Source organism: Coregonus lavaretus, assembly GCF_964263955.1.
Source record: "Coregonus lavaretus genome assembly, chromosome: 32".
NCBI lineage: Eukaryota > Metazoa > Chordata > Actinopteri > Salmoniformes > Salmonidae > Coregonus > Coregonus lavaretus.
The window spans coordinates 21,726,186-21,746,087 of NC_140019.1; the positions used below are offsets into that span (position 1 = coordinate 21,726,186).

Consider the following 19,902-nt stretch of genomic DNA (forward strand, 5'->3'; position numbering starts at 1 on the left):
GTAACAAAATGTGGAAATTGTAAAGGGGTCTGAATACTTTCCGAATGCACTTTTATATGGCATCTATTCTATATCCTTTACGATTAGAGAAAGACTCCCTGTCTTTCGCCATGTAATTGAGATGATTTAGGCGTACTTGCCAAGTTGGCCTCAATCACTAATAAGCTTCATTTTGCCAATTGGCAGACTCTGAAACAGCAGATGTTGATTAGAATGAACGCTGTTTTACAGCCAGGGCTACTCACAACAAAGCATATGGAATCTGTTTACCAAGAGGCTACAGTTGAGGTGTCCATTTCTTATAATCAATTTGATGACCCTGGCCCTCATATTGCAAACACCAGTTATTGCACTTCAGTCTTCAGTTCAGAAGACATCCCCACACATCACACAACATCCTCAACCGCCTTGCCTGTTCATTATGTTTGAATACATTCTCTTATAGGTGCATGGAGAGCGTTAAGCCAACATGGTTGGATTGCTCGATGTAAAACATTTATTATTTATGTATTTACAGGTAACTGCCAAAATAAAATAAAGTAAATAAAGTTATGGGTGTAGGGTTTAACTCCAAGACATATTGTCCCCTCGGTGAGTTATGGGTGTAGGGTTTAACTCCAAGACATATTGTCCCCTCGGTGAGTTATGGGTGTAGGGTTTAACTCCAAGACATATTGTCCCCTCGGTGAGTTATGGGTGCAGGGTTTATCTCCAAGACATATTGTCCCCTCGGTGAGTTATGGGTGTAGGGTTTAACTCCAAGACATATTGTCCCCTCGGTGAGTTATGGGTGTAGGGTTTAACTCCAAGACATATTGTCCCCTCGGTGAGTTATGGGTGCAGGGTTTAACTCCAAGACATATTGTTCCCTCTGTGAGTTATGGGTGCAGGGTTTAACTCCAAGACATATTGTCCCCTCGGTGAGTTATGGGTGTAGGTTTTAACTCCAAGACATATTGTCCCCTCTGTGAGTTATTGGTGTAGGGTTTAACTCCAAGACATATTGTCCCCTCTGTGAGTTATGGGTGTAGGGTTTAACTCCAAGACATATTGTCCCCTCTGTGAGTTATGGGTGCAGAGTTTAACTAATTTTTCTCCTCCTCCTTTCTGCTCAACAAATCTTCATTGTCTGCTCCTTTTTTTATGGTGTTTTTCTTAGACCTTTAAGTCACACACTTTTACAGTCTCTCTCCATCTTTCTCTTTTCTGCTTCCTTCCTTTCTGCCCGCCCTAAGAAATAAAGATTTTAGACACAGGTAGGTGTATGATGGTGCTGGTCTGTCACTGTCTTTCTGTGTGGTAAGAATGAATGTATTTTTTTACGAACATATTTTTATGGTAAATTGATAAGCCGTTAAGGCCTTATTTAATCTGGTTTGGCTCATAAAGGTGTCCAGTTTTATAACCCCACTTTGTAATGTTACATGCATTTTTTTCACTGTGTTGAATGCATTCTCACATTTATTTTAACACACCCACATTATTCCATTCATAAGTATCAAAGGCTTACAGTATTGACTAATGTACCATTAAACATGAGAACACTTACTGGGTCTATCTTCATTGCCAGACCGTTAAACAAGTTCTATCCACATTCAACAGCTTATGTTTCAGGCTTATTATTGGCCTCCGAGCACACATACAGTGCCAGTCATAAGTTTGGACACACCTACTCATTCAATAGTTTTTCTTTATTTCTACTATTTTCTACATTGTAGAATAATAGTGAAGACAACAAAACTATGAAATAACACATATGGAATCATGTAGTAACCAAAAAAGTGTTAAACAAATCAAAATATATTTTATATTTGAGATTCTTCAAATAGCCACCCTTTGCCTTGATGACAGCTTTGCACACTCTTGGCATTCTCCCAACACACCTCCAGGCTATGTAAGGGCTGTTTTACCAAGAAGGAGAGTGATGGAGTGCTGCATCAGATGACCTGGCCTCCACAATCCCCTGACCTCAACCCAATTGAGATGGTTTGGGATGAGTCAGACGGCAGAGTGAAGGAAAAGCAGCCAACAAGTGCTCAGCATATCAAGACTGTTGGAAAAGCATTCCAGGTGAAGCGGGTTGAGAGAATGCCAAGAGTGTGCAAAGCTGTCATCAAGGCAAAGGGTGGCTATTTTAAGAATCTCAATTAGAAAATATATTTTGATTTCTTTAACACATTTTTGGTTACTACATGATTCCATATGTGTTATTTCATAGTTTTGATGTCTTCACTATTATTCTACAATGTAAAACATTGTAAAAAATAAAGAAAAACCCTTGAATGAGTAGGTGTGTCCAAACTTTTGACTGGTAGTGTATGTGTTATCTCTTCCTCAGTTGGAAAGAGTTGACCTTTTGATATGTCAATGTGCAATGTGTCATTTAGTCATGTAAGAGGATTATGGGTAACTGCCGTAGAAAAATTTGAATGTAATTGCCTTTGACAAAAGATTACAATTCACAGTCAATACTACTATACTTGCTGTATGTTGGTGACATACAGCGCCCTACATAGAAAAGTGTTAATTCTGTCCTTGAATTGGATAATTTTTTCATAATAGCAGCAAGCCTTGAAGACATCTCTCCTAACTCATTCTGAAGGAGCCCGACACATTTTGAGGCGTTTTAAAATGAATGCAAATAAGCACAACCCGACGAAATGCCATTCAGTTGTTGACTGTCATTAACATAAGTACTTCATTCCATATTTTCCATAGGCTTCCCCTCGCAGGGGAGTGATAACGGTTAAAATGATCTGACACACTTGATGCTGCCGCTTTGTCATACGCAAACCTACTCCAGTCATATCCTGTTAAATTCTCTGACTATGAGTCTTTTCCTCGACTCTCAAAGCTATTCCCCACCCGTTTGTTATGCAAAAATCCTCACACAACACAAGCTTAATTGGGCATTCACAATGACAAAGATACAAACAGATACAGAGGCTCCCTTTTCTGTGGTCATTATCATTCTCAATGTCAAATTCTCTTTCTATGTTATTTAGGAAAAACACCTTCAAAATAGATTATTTTCAGATTGTTCAAATTCAACAAATGAAAAAATGTAAAGCGTAGATTGTTTTCGGATTGTTCATGTTAGTAAAAACACCTTTTTAATACGTTTATTTTGAGATTGTTCATATTGCAGTAATTGCAGTAACCACATTATTTCCTCAATCCTAGTAACAACCCTGCTCACCGCTATTACCTGGCCACCGACCCAGTGACTGGGCAGCTGTATGTGTCCGACACCAACTCACGGAGGATCTACCGGCCCAAGGTCCTGATGGGGATCAAGGAACTGCAGAGTAACGCAGAGGTGGTGGCAGGGACCGGGGAGCACTGTCTGCCCTTTGACGAGACCCACTGTGGGGATGGGGGCAAGGCCACGGAGGCCCTGCTCACTGGGCCAAAAGGTAGGAGCTGAGCCAACATTAGTCTGTTCCCTCCAGGGTTTGCCAATTCCGCTCCTGGAGAGCTACTGGGTGTACAGGGTTACAGGCGTTTGGTCCAGCCCTGCAGTAAAACATTTGATTAGAACATAGTTAACTGAATTGGATGTAACGTTACAAATTACCTCGACTAAACTGTACCCCCGCACATTGACACGGTACCGGTACCCCCTGTATATGGCCTCATTATTGTTATTGTATTGTGTAACTTTTTATTTTATTTTGTACTTTATTTTATTCAGTAAATATTTTCTTAACTCTATTTCTTGAACTGCATTGTTGGTTAAGGGCTTGTAAGTAAGCAATTCACTGTAAAGTCTACACCTGTTGTATGTGACAAATACAATATGATTTGATTTGATTACCGCAGGGCTGAAATGAAATCCTGCAAAGCTTTCAAAATATTGGTGGTTCACAGCACAAAATATGTTTTAGAAGTAATGTGTTATCCCTTTTCACCAGGTCAGAAAATGCTTACATAAGGGTAACTGGCATCATTCACCATAAGTGTGTACTGTAGCACCAACCAGTATGGCAGCCATCAAATAAAATGTAATGTTGTTCGTCACATTCTTCGTAAACAACAGGTGTAGACTAACATTGAAATGCTTACGGACCCTTCCCAACAATGCAGAGAGAGAAAATAGAAAAATTCTAGAAAAGTAATAACAAAAGTAAAAATACATACACAATGAGTAATGATAACTTGGCTACACTGTATATACACAGGGCACCATTTACATATAACTAGGAATAAAGTGACTAGGCAAGAGGATAGATAATAAACAGTAGCAGCATCAGCCTATGTGATGAGTCAAAAAAGTAAGTGCAAAAAGGGTCAATGCATACAGTGGGGAAAAAAAGTATTTAGTCAGCCACCAATTGTGCAAGTTATCCCACTTAAAAAGATGAGAGAGGCCTGTAGTTTTCATCATAGGTACACGTCAACTATGACAGACAAAATGAGAAAAAAAAATCCAGAAGATCACATTGTAGGATTTTTAATGAATTGATTTGCAAATTATGGTGGAAAATAAGTATTTGGTCACCTACAAACAAGCAAGATTTCTGGCTCTCACAGACCTGTAACTTCTTCTTTAAGAGGCTCCTCTGTCCTCCAGTCGTTACCTGTATTAATGACACCTGTTTGAACTTGTTATCAGTATAAAAGACACCTGTCCACAACCTCAAACAGTCACACTCCAAACTCCACTATGGCCAAGACCAAAGAGCTGTCAAAGGACACCAGGAACAAAATTGTAGACCTGCACCAGGCTGGGAAGACAGAATCTGCAATAGGTAAGCAGCTTGGTTTGAAGAAATCAACTGTGGGAGCAAATATTAGGAAATGGAAGACATACAAGACCACTGATAATCTCCCTCGATCTGGGGCTCCACGCAAAATCTCACCCCGTGGGGTCAAAATGATCACAAGAACGGTGAGCAAAAATCCCAGAACCACACGGGGCGACCTAGTGAATGACCTGCAGAGAGCTGGGACCAAAGTAACAAAGCCTACCATCAGTAACACACTACGCCGCCAGGGACTCAAATCCTGCAGTGCCAGACGTGTCCCCCTGCTTAAGCCAGTACATGTCCAGGCCCGTCTGAAGTTTGCTAGAGTACATCCAGAAGAGGATTGGGAGAATGTCATATGGTCAGATGAAACCAAAATATAACTTTTTGGTAAAAACTCAACTCGTCGTGTTTGGAGGACATAGAATGCTGAGTTGCATCCAAAGAACACCATACCTACTGTGAAGCATGGGGGTGGAAACATCATGCTTTGGGGCTGTTTTTCTGCAAAGGGACCAGGACGACTGATCCGTGTAAAGGAAAGAATGAATGGGGCCATGTATCGTGAGATTTTGAGTGAAAACCTCCTTCCATCAGCAAGGGCATTGAAGATGAAACGTGGCTGGGTCTTTCAGCATGACAATGATCCCAAACACACCGCCCGGGCAACGAAGGAGTGGCTTCGTAAGAAGCATTTCAAGGTCCTGGAGTGGCCTAGCCAGTCTCCAGATCTCAACCCCATAGAAAATCTTTGGAGGGAGTTGAAAGTCCGTGTTGCCCAGCGACAGCCCCAAAACATCACTGCTCTAGAGGAGATCTGCATGGAGGAATGGGCCAAAATACCAGCAACAGTGTGTGAAAACCTTGTGAAGACTTACAGAAAACGTTTGACCTGTGTCATTGCCAACAAAGGGTATATAACAAAGTATTGAGAAACTTTTGTTATTGACCAAATACTTATTTTCCACCATAATATGCAAATAAATTCATTAAAAATCCTACAATGTGATTTTCTGGATTTTTTTTCCTGATTTTGTCTGTCATAGTTGACGTGTACCTATGATGAAAATTACAGGCCTCTCTCATCTTTTTAAGTGGGAGAACTTGCACAATTGGTGGCTGACTAAATACTTTTTTCCCCACTGTATAGTCTGGGTAGCTACAGTATTTGGTTAACTATTTAACTAACTATTTAGCAGTCTTATGGCTTGGGGGTAGAAGCTGTTCAGGGTCCTGTTGGTTCCAGACTTGGTGCATCGGTACTGCTTGTCGTGCAGTAGCAGAGAGAATAGTCTATGACTTGGGTGGCTGGAGTCTTTGAAAAATGTTAGTGCCTTCCTCTGATACCGCCTAGTATAGAGGTCCTGTATGGTAGGGAGCTCGGCCCCAGAGAGGTACTGGGCTGTACACACTACTCTCTATAGCGCCTTGCGGTCGGATGCTGAGCAGTTGCCATACTAAGCGGTGATGAAGCCAGTCAAGATGCTCTCAATAGTACAGCTGTATAACTTTTTGAGAATCTGAGGGCCCATGCCAAATCTTTTCAGCCTCCTGAGGGGGAAGAGGCATTGTCCGTGCCCTCTTCATGACTGTGTTGGTGTGTGTGGACCATGATAGATCCTTAGTGATGTGGACACCGAGGAACTTGAAGCTCTCTACCCTCTCCACTACAGCCCTGTCGTCCACACTGCCAGGTCTCTGACCTCCTCCCTATAGGCTGTCTCATCATCGTCGGTGATCAGGCCTACCACCGTCGTGTCATCAGCAAACTTAATGATGGTGTTGGAGTCTTACATGGTCACGCAGTTGTGGGTGAACAGGGAGTACAGACAGGTACTAAGCATGCACCCTTGAGGGGCCCCCGTGTTGAGGGTCAGCGTGGCAGATGTGTTGTTGCCTACCCTCACCACCTGGGGGCGGCACGTCAGGAAGTCCAGGATCCAGTTGCAGAGGAAGATGTTCAGTCCCAGGGTCCTTAGCTTAGTGATGAGCTTGGAGGGCACTATGGTGTTGAACGCTGAGCTGTGGTCAATGAACAGCATTCTCATGTAGTTAATGAACAGCATTCTCACATACAGTAGGTGTTCCTCTTGTCCAGGTGGGAGAGGGCAGTGTGGAGTGCAATTTATATTTCATCATCTGTGGATTTGTTGGGGTGGTATGCGAATTGGAGTGGGTCCAGGTTGTCTGGGATGATGTTGTTGATGTGAGCCATGACCAGCATTTCATGGCTACATATGTGAGTGCTATGGGGAGATAATCATTTAGACAGGTTACCTTGGCATTCTTGGGCACAGGGACTATGGTGGTCTGCTTGAAACATGTAGGTATTACAGACTGGGTAAGGGAGAAGTTGAAAATGGCAGTGAAGGCACTTGCCAGCTGGTCAGTGTATGCTCTGAGTATGTGTCCTGGTAATCCATCTATTAATGTTAACCTGTTTAAAGGTCTTACTCACATCAGCTACGGAGAGCGGGATCACACAGCTGGTGCTCTCATGCATGGTTCAGTGTTGCTTGCCTCGAAGCGATCATAAAGGGCATTTAGCTCATCTGGTAGGCTCGTGTCACTGGGCAGCTCGCGGCTGGGTTTCACTTTATAATCCCTGCACGAGCATCAGAGCCAGCGTAGTAGGATTCGATCTTAGTCCTATATTGACGTTTTGACTGTTTGATGGCTCGTCGGAGGTGGTTGCGGGATTTCTTATAAGCGTCCAGATTAGTGTCCCCCTCCTTGAAAGTGTCAGCTCTAGCCTTAAGCTCAGTGCAGATGTTGCCTGTAATCCATAGGTTCTGGTTAGGATATGTACGTACGATCAACGTGGGGATGACGTCGTCAAGGAACTTATTAATGAAGCCAGTGACTGATTTGGTAAAATCCTCAATACCATCGGATGAATCCCGGAACATATTCCAGTCTGTGCTAGCAAAACAGTCCTGTAGCTTAGCATCCGCTTCATCGGACCACTTCCGTATTGAGCGCATCACTGGTACTTCCTGTTTGAGTTTTTTGCCAAATGGAGGGCGAAGGGAAAGCTTTGTATGTATTTCTGTGTGTGGAGTAAAGGTAATCTAGAGTTTTGTGTCCTCTAGTTGCACAGGTGACATGCTGGTAGAAATGAGTTAAAACAGATTTCAGTTTCCCTGCATTATAATCACCAGTCACTAGGAGCACTGCCTCTGGATGAGCTTTTTCTTGCTTATTGCCTTATACAGCTTGTTGAGTGCGGTCGTAGAGCCAGTGTTGGATTGTGGTGGTAAATAGACAGCTATGAAAACTATAGATGAAAACTCTTGGTAAATAGTATGATCTACAGCTTATCATGAGGAATTCTAACTCAGGCGAGCAGAATCTTGAGACTTCCTTAATATTAGAGACTGCACACCAGCTGTTGTTAACAAAAAGATACACCCCTCCCCTAACCTTACCCGACGCCGCCGTTCAGTCTACGATGCATAAAAAAAACAGCTAGATGTACAGTATATTATCCATGGCCTTGTTCAGCCTCGACTCTGAGAAACACAGGATATTACAGTTCTTCAGGTCCTGTTGATAGGATAGTCTCGAACGGAGCTCGTCCAGTTTGTTCTCCAGTTATTGTACGTTTGCCAATAGAACGGAGTTTAAAGGCGGATTATTTATTTGCCAATATAGTTTTGTCAGGGTGCCCGCACGTCAGCCTCTCTTACGCAGTCTTTTCCTTTTCCGAGTCTCAGGGATTAGGGCCTGGTCTGGGGTGAGCAGTATGTCCTGCACCACCGACTCATTGAAGTAGAAATCTTCATCCAAATCAATGCTAGTGATCGCCACATTGGGCCTAAACACTAACCACCCTCCGAACAATCTGAAGGTAGCCCTTTCCACTCACAGCCCCTATCAACCCGTATACGGGTTGATAAGATCCTTAATTGGAACGCAGTGGCTATACAGTAACATGTTATAAATGATGTCAGAGCTCAGGTTCTCCGCTTCACAGCGCTGTGATGTCATGCAAGCAAGCCAAACACCCATGAGTCCAAATGGGCACTTCACGTTTCCATATTTGAAAACTCAATTTACAGTATCATTGTTTATCATTGCCATGTTTGATGCACAGTTACAAGGATGACATGGCGTTATACCTTGGGTTGTCCCGAACAGAATGAGCCAATGTTTGTCCTATTGTGAAGAACATTAGCTGCGGAACACGCACTTGAATGCACTCATGACTCCATTCTATGCGCACCTTTTGAAAGCCTAACACTATAAGATCATATTTTATAACTTAGCTAGCCATGTTGGCAATAGAATGAGCTTTCAAATGATGCCCACCTGACCCAGATTGCAATTTATAATGGAACATTTTTGGATTGCGTAAACAACAACAACAGTAATTGTTTGATGGTGGGGACGCAGGGCTCTGTTCCAAACAAAAAAAAGTGTGCTTGCTTCAGTTCCTCAATGGCAAAGCTAGGTGAGCTAAAATTTTTTATAAAAAACTATAGTTGAAGGCTCTTTACTTGAGTCATAAAAGTGCATTGAAATTACTTGCACATGTTTTCAGATTTCATTATTGACAAATGCTGTGAAAAGTACAGTAAATGTAAAATGCACATAAAATCAGTAGTGCAATGTTTGGATTCAGGCTTGTGTCAGGTGAATTGTTGTGTCCTCACCTTTGGTCTGATCATTTCCTCATAATCTCCAAAGTGTCCTCTTTCAATTGCTACCATGGTCATGCATAGTTCTTCTGTTTCAATTTGGCCCTATCCATATAGGCCAATTTCCACGAGCGTAAGGGGTTAAGAAGTCATGGATTATTAGTTTGTCTGGTGTGTGCCAGTCTTTAAAGTCCCCCCTAATGGCCCAGCTTAAACTGCATTTAAAAGAGTGGGTTTGACTGAAGGGAGTCTGGGAGGGAGGGACTCTAACTTTGAAGTGGGAGGAGGTAGAGGCTGGGGGAAAGAGATGGCAGATGGCTGGGCTTTTCTTTTCCAGACGTTTGCTGAAATATGCTCAAATGTGACACTTTTCATCTGTCTGAATTTTCCCCCGACTGTCAAATAGCCAGCTCTCCCAGAATGGATTGGTGCTCCCTAAGCTCTTTAATGTTTCAGTAGCCAGGCAATCTTTGTGCAAACCTACATGTAGCCACAGGTCAAACCAAAGCACTCACCTATAAAAAATAAAATCATTTTAAAAAACGGATTTAGAAGCTATTAAATCTGTTAAAGGCAGAATATATACCAATTCCTCACCTCTTGTGATCAACTGTTCTCACCTTGTTGAGTTTAAAAACCAACCACAGTGTGTGTTTACACCAGCGTTTATAGCGCTGATTGAAAAAATAAATGGAAATGTACGTGAGGTTTAATTGAAATCCTATAGCCACCGCTCTCTATTAGGAGCCCACAGTAACATGAAGAGATGTGAAGTGTGCCATGGTTGCTAATATAGTTTCCCTGTGTGGGACAAATTACTACGGCAAGCACTCTCTCCTCGCACTGAAATTTGGAACCCTCAGCCGACACTCAATCAGTCGGGCAATTTTTGCCCACTGCCGTAACCATGGCAACTGCCTGTCGTTCACCCGTTTCGTCTAAAATTGGCCCAAGCCGTCATTTCCCCCCGCCCACCCATTTCACGGATAGAGTGAAGAGAGTTGATGATTGTCGGGTGTCAGAGCTACAATTTGAGGGAAAAAAGCAACACTCGTTGACACTGTACCTATGAGTTCTGTTTTTAGAGGTGGGATATGGCGAGACGCGCAGCGCCCGGCACACATACAGTAGAGATACAGCCTTTCCCACTTCACCCTGAGAAATTATTCAATAGCAGGAAAGCAGGCGGTTGAATTATTGAAGGATGTGCTTTTTGCAGTGACCTGAATAATGGGAAGCCAAACTCGACACATGTATCCGTCGTGTTCCGTCCACAGAGTCATGGAAGCAGAAAGAACTTCACATCTCCCACATCTGACACATCAATCTATCTGTTTTCACTTCTGCCTTTCTTTTATTCCCCCCTTCCCCCCTTTTGCCTCGACAGGTATCGCTGTGGACAAGAATGGACTGATATACTTTGTGGACGGCACCACGATCCGGAGAGTTGACCAAAGCGGCATCATATCCACACTCCTGGGCTCCAATGACCTCACGTCGGCACGCCCCCTGACCTGTGACATCAGCATGGACATCAATCAGGTGACTGTCAGATTACCAGTCAGGCCTCCCTCACGCCTGTTCTGTCCTTAAGTCAGTTCCCATAGGGCTCACATCACAGCGCCACCTTGTGGTTCTCTCCCTGCCAATCTATGAGTCACTCAGTCTGGAGTGTTAAATAATGCCAGTCTCTCTAGGATTCTGAGATCGCAAATGTTTTTTTGAAGATTCAACAATTCCCTGCATATTATACAAGGGCTTACAAGTTTGACCAATCATCGCACTATTACCGCATAAAACAGTAAAATCTCTGCAATATTAGCGCATTAAACTGTCTGATTACCACACTACAAAAAGAGGGCTACCATAAAATGGTTCAATCAAGCCACACGTCAACAAACCTTTCCAACTGTCAATGCATTTTTGTGACAATTTGGACAAAATCATTGCATATTGCCATGCAAAATGTCAAATATGCTGCAGCAAAATCAAGCAATTTTGACTGCAAAAAAACAGCCACGAAATCCTGATAATGGAAGTACTTACATAGTTAAATAATAAACCTTTGTGTATGGTTATCTCAGGGGATGGAAAGACATTAGAATGCATTGTATTCTGGTTTTAAGGACCTCTATCTTTCAAGTTGCTGAGGCTTATTGTTGGGTATCTACAGTGTGTCCCAATCTGTTCCTTAGGGACCCACAGGACTGCATATTTTTGTTGCAGCACACTAGCACATCTGATTCATATAAGTCAAATAACCACCAAGCCCTTGATTAGTTAAATCAGGTGTGATCGAAGTTCATGTAGTCAGCAACTGATTTTTGAGGGGTCATTCCTACCAAACAACATGACATTTCAACAGTTGTCTATCTAACAACTTTCCACAGATGCAAAAGATTGTGTCTCCAAAAATCTTCCCTTAACAGTTGATGAAGTTACCTCCTCATGAACATAGTGCCCTGTCAGAAGGCAATAAGTTACCTCCTCATGAACATAGTGCCCTGTCAGTAGGCAATAAGTTACCGCCTCATGAGGGTAAAACACTAACTCAATATAACTTTGTCTCTCCTCTGAATCATCTCCACTCTATCCCCTTCCATTACATACAGTCTCTGACGTGGTGCAAATTAATAATGAAGAAAATACAACTAAGAAAAGCTTTTATCATATTAAAATGGAATGGCGGGCCTCCATAACACGTCCGGAGGGGACGTTTCAGGAGTGGATTGGGGTCGAGAGTCAAATTCAACTTGGATTGGGGTCCCATACCTCTGCCCTTTAATCCAAGGGGACATGCCAGAGAGCATTTCCATGTGTCTTATCAGAACCCTAAGGGAGGCTTGAAACCATCAGGCAGACTGGCATGCATAGTACTAAACATGTAATCTTAAGTTAATTAAGACACTTCAATGTTACAACCCAACACGGATATCTTTTTGGCTAGAATGTAGCATCCCGAGGCATATTGTCCCCATAAGAAGGCAGACTGGCAGGCTTAATGCATGGCACAGAGACAAACAGTCACAGTAGTGAGTCGTGTGCAGCCTTAAGGGCAAAACGCCTTATTATTAATCACTGGAAAGGACGATTAAGCATTTGTTTTCCCACAGTTTTTGACAATGCTGATGTCACACTGAAATATTTAGGAGAATGTAGACATTTATAATGGGACAAGTTTGCCAATGTCACATTGGTGATGTGTAGATGGAGAAGATCACAGTCATTTGGGTTGACAGTCACGTCTTAATGCCACATCTCTGTGAGGTGGTGCCTATAACAATGTCCCGATCTGCAGGTACTCCTGGAGTGGCCTACCGACCTAGCGGTCAGCCCCATGGATAACTCCCTGTACGTCCTGGACAGCAATGTGGTCCTTCGAATCACTGAGAACGGCCAGGTCAGCATTGCAGCGGGCCGGCCCATCCACTGCCCGTTGGCCGGGATGGACCGCGGAGGTCAAAGGGCAGCACTGACGCCCCTGGAGTCTGCTGTGGCCATCGCTGTGTCCTACCACAGCGCCATCTTCGTCGCCGAAACCGACGAGCGGAAGCTGAGCCGAATCCGAACTGTGTCCGTTGACGGTGAAATAACCCATCTGGTGGGGTCGCCGTCCGACTGCGACTGTAAGAACGATGTTAACTGTGACTGTTACCAGACGGGCGATGGCTACGCCAAAGACGCCCGTCTCAACGCACCGTCCTCTCTTGTCGTGGCACCCGATGGCACCCTATATGTGGCAGACCTGGGCAACATCCGCATCCGGGCAGTCGGTAGGAACGGGCCTGTGTTGACCTCCAACGCCAACACCTTCGAAGTGGCATCGCCGGATGCCCAGGAATTGTACGTCTTTGACACCAACGGGACCCACCTACACACCACCAACCTCATGACAGGTGACTTCAAGTACACCTTCAGCTACAGCACGGAGAACGACGTTACCGCCATGACCGATAGCAACGGAAACACCCTGAGAATCCGCCGTGACCCCAACCGCATGCCCGTGCGCATAGTCGCCCCTGACAACCAGGTCATCTGGCTGACCATGGGGACCAACGGTGGGCTGAAGACCTTGACGGCTCAGGGCCAGGAACTGGTGCTGCTCACCTACCATGGTAACACTGGCTTGCTGGCTACCAAGACCTCTGAAATTGGCTGGACCACATTCTACGAGTGAGTATACAGAAGTAAGAGGGACTGATTTCTGCAGTGGCAGAGTATACCTTCACTTTTTAGGGTGATGAGAGTCTGACTAGATAAATACATTTGAGTAATATGAAGAAATATTAATTTATTATAATGTAAGCTAAATAAGTTGAGGCTTTGCACTTAAAATGTACCTACATTCATATTCCATTTTCCTCTTGATGTGAACTTGGTGACAGTCACAGTGACTTCCTTCACATTGACACGCACTGGAAAATTTGCCCACAGTGTCATATTTCGATCCTTTGAAAGGTTATTCTACCAAGTTACATATAAAGAGACCGTGTGGTGACAGAGTGTGATGTTGCCTAGATACTCTTAACAAAATGACACCATGCATCGATGTAAAAATTCATGAATCATAATGATCACTTTTACATTAACTTCTCCATCCATCTTTCAGCTATGACAGCGAAGGCAAGCTAATGAACGTGACGTTCCCCACCGGAACAGTGAACAACCTGTACACCGACATCTACAGGGCCTTGACCGTGGACATTGAGAGTTCCTTGACTGAAGAGGAAATTAGCATTACCACCAATACCACCACCATCCGTGCCTTCTATACATTGGCTCAGGGTAAGCTGCACATCTCCTCCTCTCAGTCTTGCTGAAACAGGCACAAACAGTTCAGACTGCCATTTTGAAGCTGGTTATTTGTCATTGTTGCTTGGGTCGTCAGGGCAATGTTGAGTAAGCTTAAGTCATGTGTCATTATGGGTGAGCGGGTTTGACAGAAGACAGTGTAAATTATTACTTCCTCAGTGTGTGGGGTGAGCAGAAACCTTGTATCGAAACACTTTGTCCTGTGTTTCGAGCTATTTATTGAATTCTTCCATTTATTGAAGTTCTATTGTTCTTTTTTAAATGTTAATCTGTTTTTCTATCAGAGGGTAGTTTTATCCAACATGGCATAGGTGGGAAGATTTCCCTGAGTATCGACAACAATGATTTATAGTCACAATACTTAGTACAATGTTATCAAAGATGACCCTGTCTTTTTATCTTTTCAGATCAATGTAGAAGCAGTTATCAGGTTGGCTATGATAACTCTCTGAGGATCACCTATGCCAATGGAATGGACACCCACTACCAGACTGAGCCCCACATCTTGGCGGGCACTGCCAACCCCACCGTGGCACGGCGTAACATGAGTTTGCCAGGGGAGAGTGGGCAGAATCTGGTCGAGTGGCGCTTCCGCAAGGAGCAGGCCAGGGGCAAAGTCATCGTTTTTGGGCGCAAGCTAAGGGTGAGTTTCACTTTATTATTCAGAGAGTTTCATTTATCTGTAAGATATGTTGGTGTTCACTCACCGACTGTATATTAACTGACACTTAACTGAAGTGTAGGCCTACAGCAAAATCATTTAAATGCCTCCCTGGATGCATCAATGATTCATCCTGGAGTTAAGTGTGAGATATAAGCATACCTGATTTTAATTAAATGCAGTAAAATAGTACCTGCTTCCAAATTCCCAATACCCTATACTGCCAGTATTCTTCTCCAGAACCTGCCAATGAGATTTACAATTGACGTTATGAACTTAACTTGGGTAGTTACTTTCCTTAACAACAATTTTGGCCCCACTAAATTTAGGGGGGGGGGGGGTTTCTGAGCAATTGCCAGTGTCTCTCAGTTTAATGAAGCCCTTGAAGGAGCTATTCATCTCCTCTCACTGACTGCCAAAGAGTGGCAATCACACTAAATGCTGTTTTTAGGTCACCAGATAAAACAATAAGTGCACTCTCCATGACTCTGTGACTTCAAAGACTCATTCTCTGTTGCATAGAATTAGGAATTAGAATGCTAGAATGGACATGAACCTTCTTATGACGGTATACAAGGTCAGCCATTTTGGTAAGGGAGTTGGTAAGCCAGTCATCAGCCAGTGATGTCATAAGATATCGTGTAAAAATGAATTTGAAGATTATCTGCAGAGTATGTTTGTTAGCTACTTAGCCAATAATGTGTCACATTAACTGCCAATAGGCCAACATTTCATTCAAACAATGCAGTCAATGCACAGCCATACACTGGCTGAAATTAGTTGTAAATGATATTGTACTGATATTGTATCATATTATAACACTTACAGCTTTTCAAAAAAACAAACATTAAGACATTTATGGTATGCTTACATATATTTTAGAGGCTATTTATACATAGAATTGGTATAAAACCTTTGTAAACTGTATTTATAATTATATGACAATATTTTAAGTTGACAATAATTCTGTTACTCAATTATTGATATATCACATGCCTTACTTTTTTTTTCCTGCATAAGTAAGAGGAGTCTCCTGAGTGGCGCAGTGGTCTAAGGCACTGCATCGCAGTGCTAGCTGTGCCACTAGAGATCCTGGTTCGAATCCAGGCTCTGTCGCAGCCGGCCGCGACCGGGAGACTCATGGGCAGCGCACAATTGGCCTAGCGTTGTCCAGGGTAGGGGAGGGAATGGCCGGCAGGGATGTAGCTCAGTTGATAGAGCATGGCGTTTGCAACGCCAGGGTTGTGGGTTCAATTCCCATGGGGGACCAGTATAAAAATATATATATATATGTATTCACTAACTGTAAGTTGCTCTGAATAAGAGCGTCTGCTAAATGACTAAAATGTAAATGTAGAAGGAAATGGATCACCTATGCCTCTACTGCAATTCAGACTGGTTTGGATTTCTCCCTGACGCCAATGGCTGACATTTTCATACCATTCTGGAACTTTTAGGGTTTATGACATAGCCCCTCTAGTAATCTAATAGGATCTCTATGGTCTGTTGTTGTTTTGTCTGGGCTTTGATTCAATACACATACCAACTAACAGGTGAACGGACGGAACATTCTGTCGGTTGATTATGACCGTACGCTGAGGACGGAGAAGATTTATGACGACCACAGGAAGTTCCTGCTGAAGATTATCTATGACGGCGCGGGCCACCCTGTGCTATGGGTCCCCAGCAGTAAGCTTCTGCCCGTGAACGTCAGCCGGAGCAGCAACGGGCAGATTAGCGCCCTCCAGAGGGGGGCGACCAGCGAGCGGTTGGAGTACGACGCTCAGGGACGCGTCGTTTCCAGAGTGTTTGCTGACGGGAAGACGTGGAGTTACACATACCTGGACAAGGTGAGGGTTGAAGCGACTCGATAAAATGATTTGGTTTCTCCACTTGTGCACAAATGCACAAACACAAATGGAGTACTTTTGATGATTAAAGCAATTGTGAATTGGAATGGAGGCCCCACACATGCCTTGCTTAACTCTTAGACAGACAGAACCTGCGTGGTTCTGGTACTGGTACCGACCGACATTTTCGCTTATAAATTGATATGTGGACATCATCAATTGAAATGTATTGCATTGAGCGGTAGCCCTGATTCTAATGGACACAGGAGTATGCCTCTTCTGCCTGTGTAAAGCAGGATGTGAAATCTGACACCACTTGAAGCGGGGATGTCCCTCCTACCATTTAATTCGCTCTTCTGACTGTCCATCAACTCCTGGCTGAACTCTACGTCACAGCCACTTACATCGTAACGCAGCAGGAGATAGTGGTTTCATCGCTGTAGCACATTCAGAGATCGATTTATAGCCAGTAATCTAAAATCATTCATAGATTTCCCTAAGAACATAACTCCTCGCTGAACTTCCCTAGGAGCATAACTCCTCGCTGAACTTCCCTAAGAACAGAACTCCTCGCAGAACTTTCCTAAGAACATAACTCCTCGCAGAACTTCCCTAAGAACATAACTCCTCGCAGAACTTCCCTAAGAACATAACTCCTCGCAGAAAAATAAGTGAGATCACTTACTGGAAGGCTCAGCTGCAAGGACTTTTCCTCATGCAAAACCATGCAGAGATTTCCTCGCCCTCACTTGGCATTGGGCACTTGGCCCTCCTTGTGCTCATTACATGACAGGGATAGGCCATGTCAACAAAGAAACATGGGGCACACTGAAGCCTTAGGAGCTTAAGTAACCTCAGTGTACCGACAGTTGACTGGGCATGGCATTTTCACAGGAAGGGTGGCAGTCCACCTAAAGCACTTCTAGCATCCAAAGTGCATTATGAATTAACTCTGAATGCCATGAATTTTAGGAGTCAGAAATAAATGTGTGTAGGTTTGATGCAATTGTTTAGGCTATTTTGTGAGCGGGTGGTGTAAATATATAATTATTTGTAGTCATAAAACAACAAAAAATGAATACTTCAAATACTCATATTTATTTTCTCCCTTTGCGCATCTTTCCTGTAGTCAATGGTGCTCCTGCTCCACAGCCAGCGTCAGTACATCTTCGACTTTGACTCTCTGGACCGACTATCTGCCGTCACCATGCCCAGTGTGGCCCGCTACACCATGCACACAGTCCGCTCAGTGGGCTACTACCGCAACCTCTTCCACCCGCCTGAGAGCAACGCCTCTGTAGCCGTGGACTACAGTGAGGATGGCCTCCTGCAGCGAGTGGTGCACTTGGGCACGGGCCGCCGGATCTTATACAAGTACCGACGGCAGAACAAGCTAGCCGAAGTCCTGTACGACAGCACGCGGGTCAGCTTCACGTACGATGAGATGGCAGGCGTGCTGAAGACGGTCAACCTGCAGAGCGAGGGCTTCATCTGTTCGATCCGTTACCGCCAAGTGGGCCCCCTGGTGGACCGGCAGATCTTCCGCTTCAGCGAGGACGGAATGGTCAATGCCCGCTTCGATTACACCTATGACAGCAGCCTGCGAGTCACCAGCGTTCAGGGCGTCATCAACGAGACGCCGCTGCCCATCGACCTCTACCAGTTCGACGACATCTCTGGCAAGGTCGAGCAGTTCGGCAAGTTCGGCGTCATCTACTATGACATCAACCAGATCATCTCCACGGCCGTCATGACCTACACCAAGCACTTTGACGCCCACGGCCGGATCAAGGAGATCCAGTACGAGATCTTCCGATCCCTCATGTACTGGATCACCTTCCAGTATGATGACGTGGGACGATGCACTAAGAGGGAAATCAAGATTGGGCCGTTCGCCAACACCACCAAGTACGGCTACGAGTACGACGTAGACGGCCAGCTCCAGACGGTCTACCTCAACGACAAGGTCATGTGGCGCTACACCTACGACCTGAATGGCAACCTCCACCTACTGAACCCAGGCAACAGCGCCCGACTGCTACCTCTGCGCTACGACCTCCGTGACCGCATCACCCGCCTGGGAGATGTGCAGTACCGCATGGACGAGGATGGCTTCCTCCGCCAGCGAGGTTCCGAGATCTTCGACTACAACTCCAAGGGCCTCCTGGCACGCGTATACAGCAAGGGCAACAGCTGGACCATCCAGTACCGCTACGATGGCCTGGGCCGGAGGGTGTCCACCAAGACCAACCTGGGGCAGCACCTGCAGTACTTCTATGCAGACCTGAGCTACCCCAGCAGGATCACCCACGTCTACAACCACTCCAGCTCTGAGATCACCTCCCTGTACTATGACCTGCAGGGACACCTGTTTGCCCAGGAGATCAGCAGCGGAGAGGAGTACTACATCGCCTGTGACAACACCGGAACCCCTCTGGCCGTATTCACCAGCAACGGCCTCCTGATCAAGCAGGTCCAGTACACAGCGTACGGGGAGATCTACTTTGACTCCAACCCGGACTTTCAACTGGTGCTGGGGTTCCATGGGGGGCTCTATGACCCGCTGACCAAATTGTTGCATTTTGGTGAGAGGGACTATGACATTATGCCCGGCAGGTGGACTGTGCCTGACATCAACACCTGGAAACGAGTGGGGAAAGAGCCTGGTCCTTTTAATCTCTACATGTTCAGAAACAACAACCCCATCAGCAAAGTACATGAAGTGAGAGAGTATGTTGCAGGTAAGATATTTATTGTCACTTTTATTCAACTTAGTAACATTTAATGTGCACATAGTGTAAACATGTTATTTAAATGTGCTATTCAAATGTTTAAATCTTTGTACATGCTTTTTTCATGCATGTATTACCAGCTTATTCATGATAACTAAGACATTAATTACTTATGATAAAACATTACCATATTTTCTATTTTGACATAACCATGTCATTAAATATTTAGTATGACCTTGCTCTTATTTGTCCCATGTAGATGTGAATAGCTGGCTGGTGACCTTTGGGTTCCATCTACACAACTCCATTCCTGGCTACCCAGTCCCAAAGTTTGATCTGACCCACCCATCTTATGAACTGAAGAAGAGCCAGCTTTGGGATGATCTACCGGTTGGTTTCATATCTGACATTATTTCAATCGCTCCTTGTCCTGCTATTTGTGATCCATATAGTAGAGAA

The 19,902-nt window shown here is 44.3% G+C and overlaps 1 protein-coding gene across 1 annotated transcript in view; it reads left to right on the top strand.

The window, feature by feature from the left end:
• LOC311107897 (teneurin-3) overlaps positions 1–19,902 on the top strand; it is a gene marked incomplete at its 5' end in the record, with an annotated part of 171,745 nt that overhangs the window by 148,088 nt on the left and 3,755 nt on the right. Inside the window, 9 exons of the mRNA XM_084150489.1 lie at positions 1,236–1,256; positions 3,184–3,416; positions 10,776–10,930; positions 12,687–13,561; positions 13,998–14,173; positions 14,608–14,843; positions 16,415–16,711; positions 17,841–19,452; positions 19,703–19,833. Coding sequence (XP_084006615.1) covers positions 1,236–1,256; positions 3,184–3,416; positions 10,776–10,930; positions 12,687–13,561; positions 13,998–14,173; positions 14,608–14,843; positions 16,415–16,711; positions 17,841–19,452; positions 19,703–19,833 — 3,736 coding nt within the window. The remainder of the gene's footprint in view (positions 1–1,235; positions 1,257–3,183; positions 3,417–10,775; positions 10,931–12,686; positions 13,562–13,997; positions 14,174–14,607; positions 14,844–16,414; positions 16,712–17,840; positions 19,453–19,702; positions 19,834–19,902) is intronic.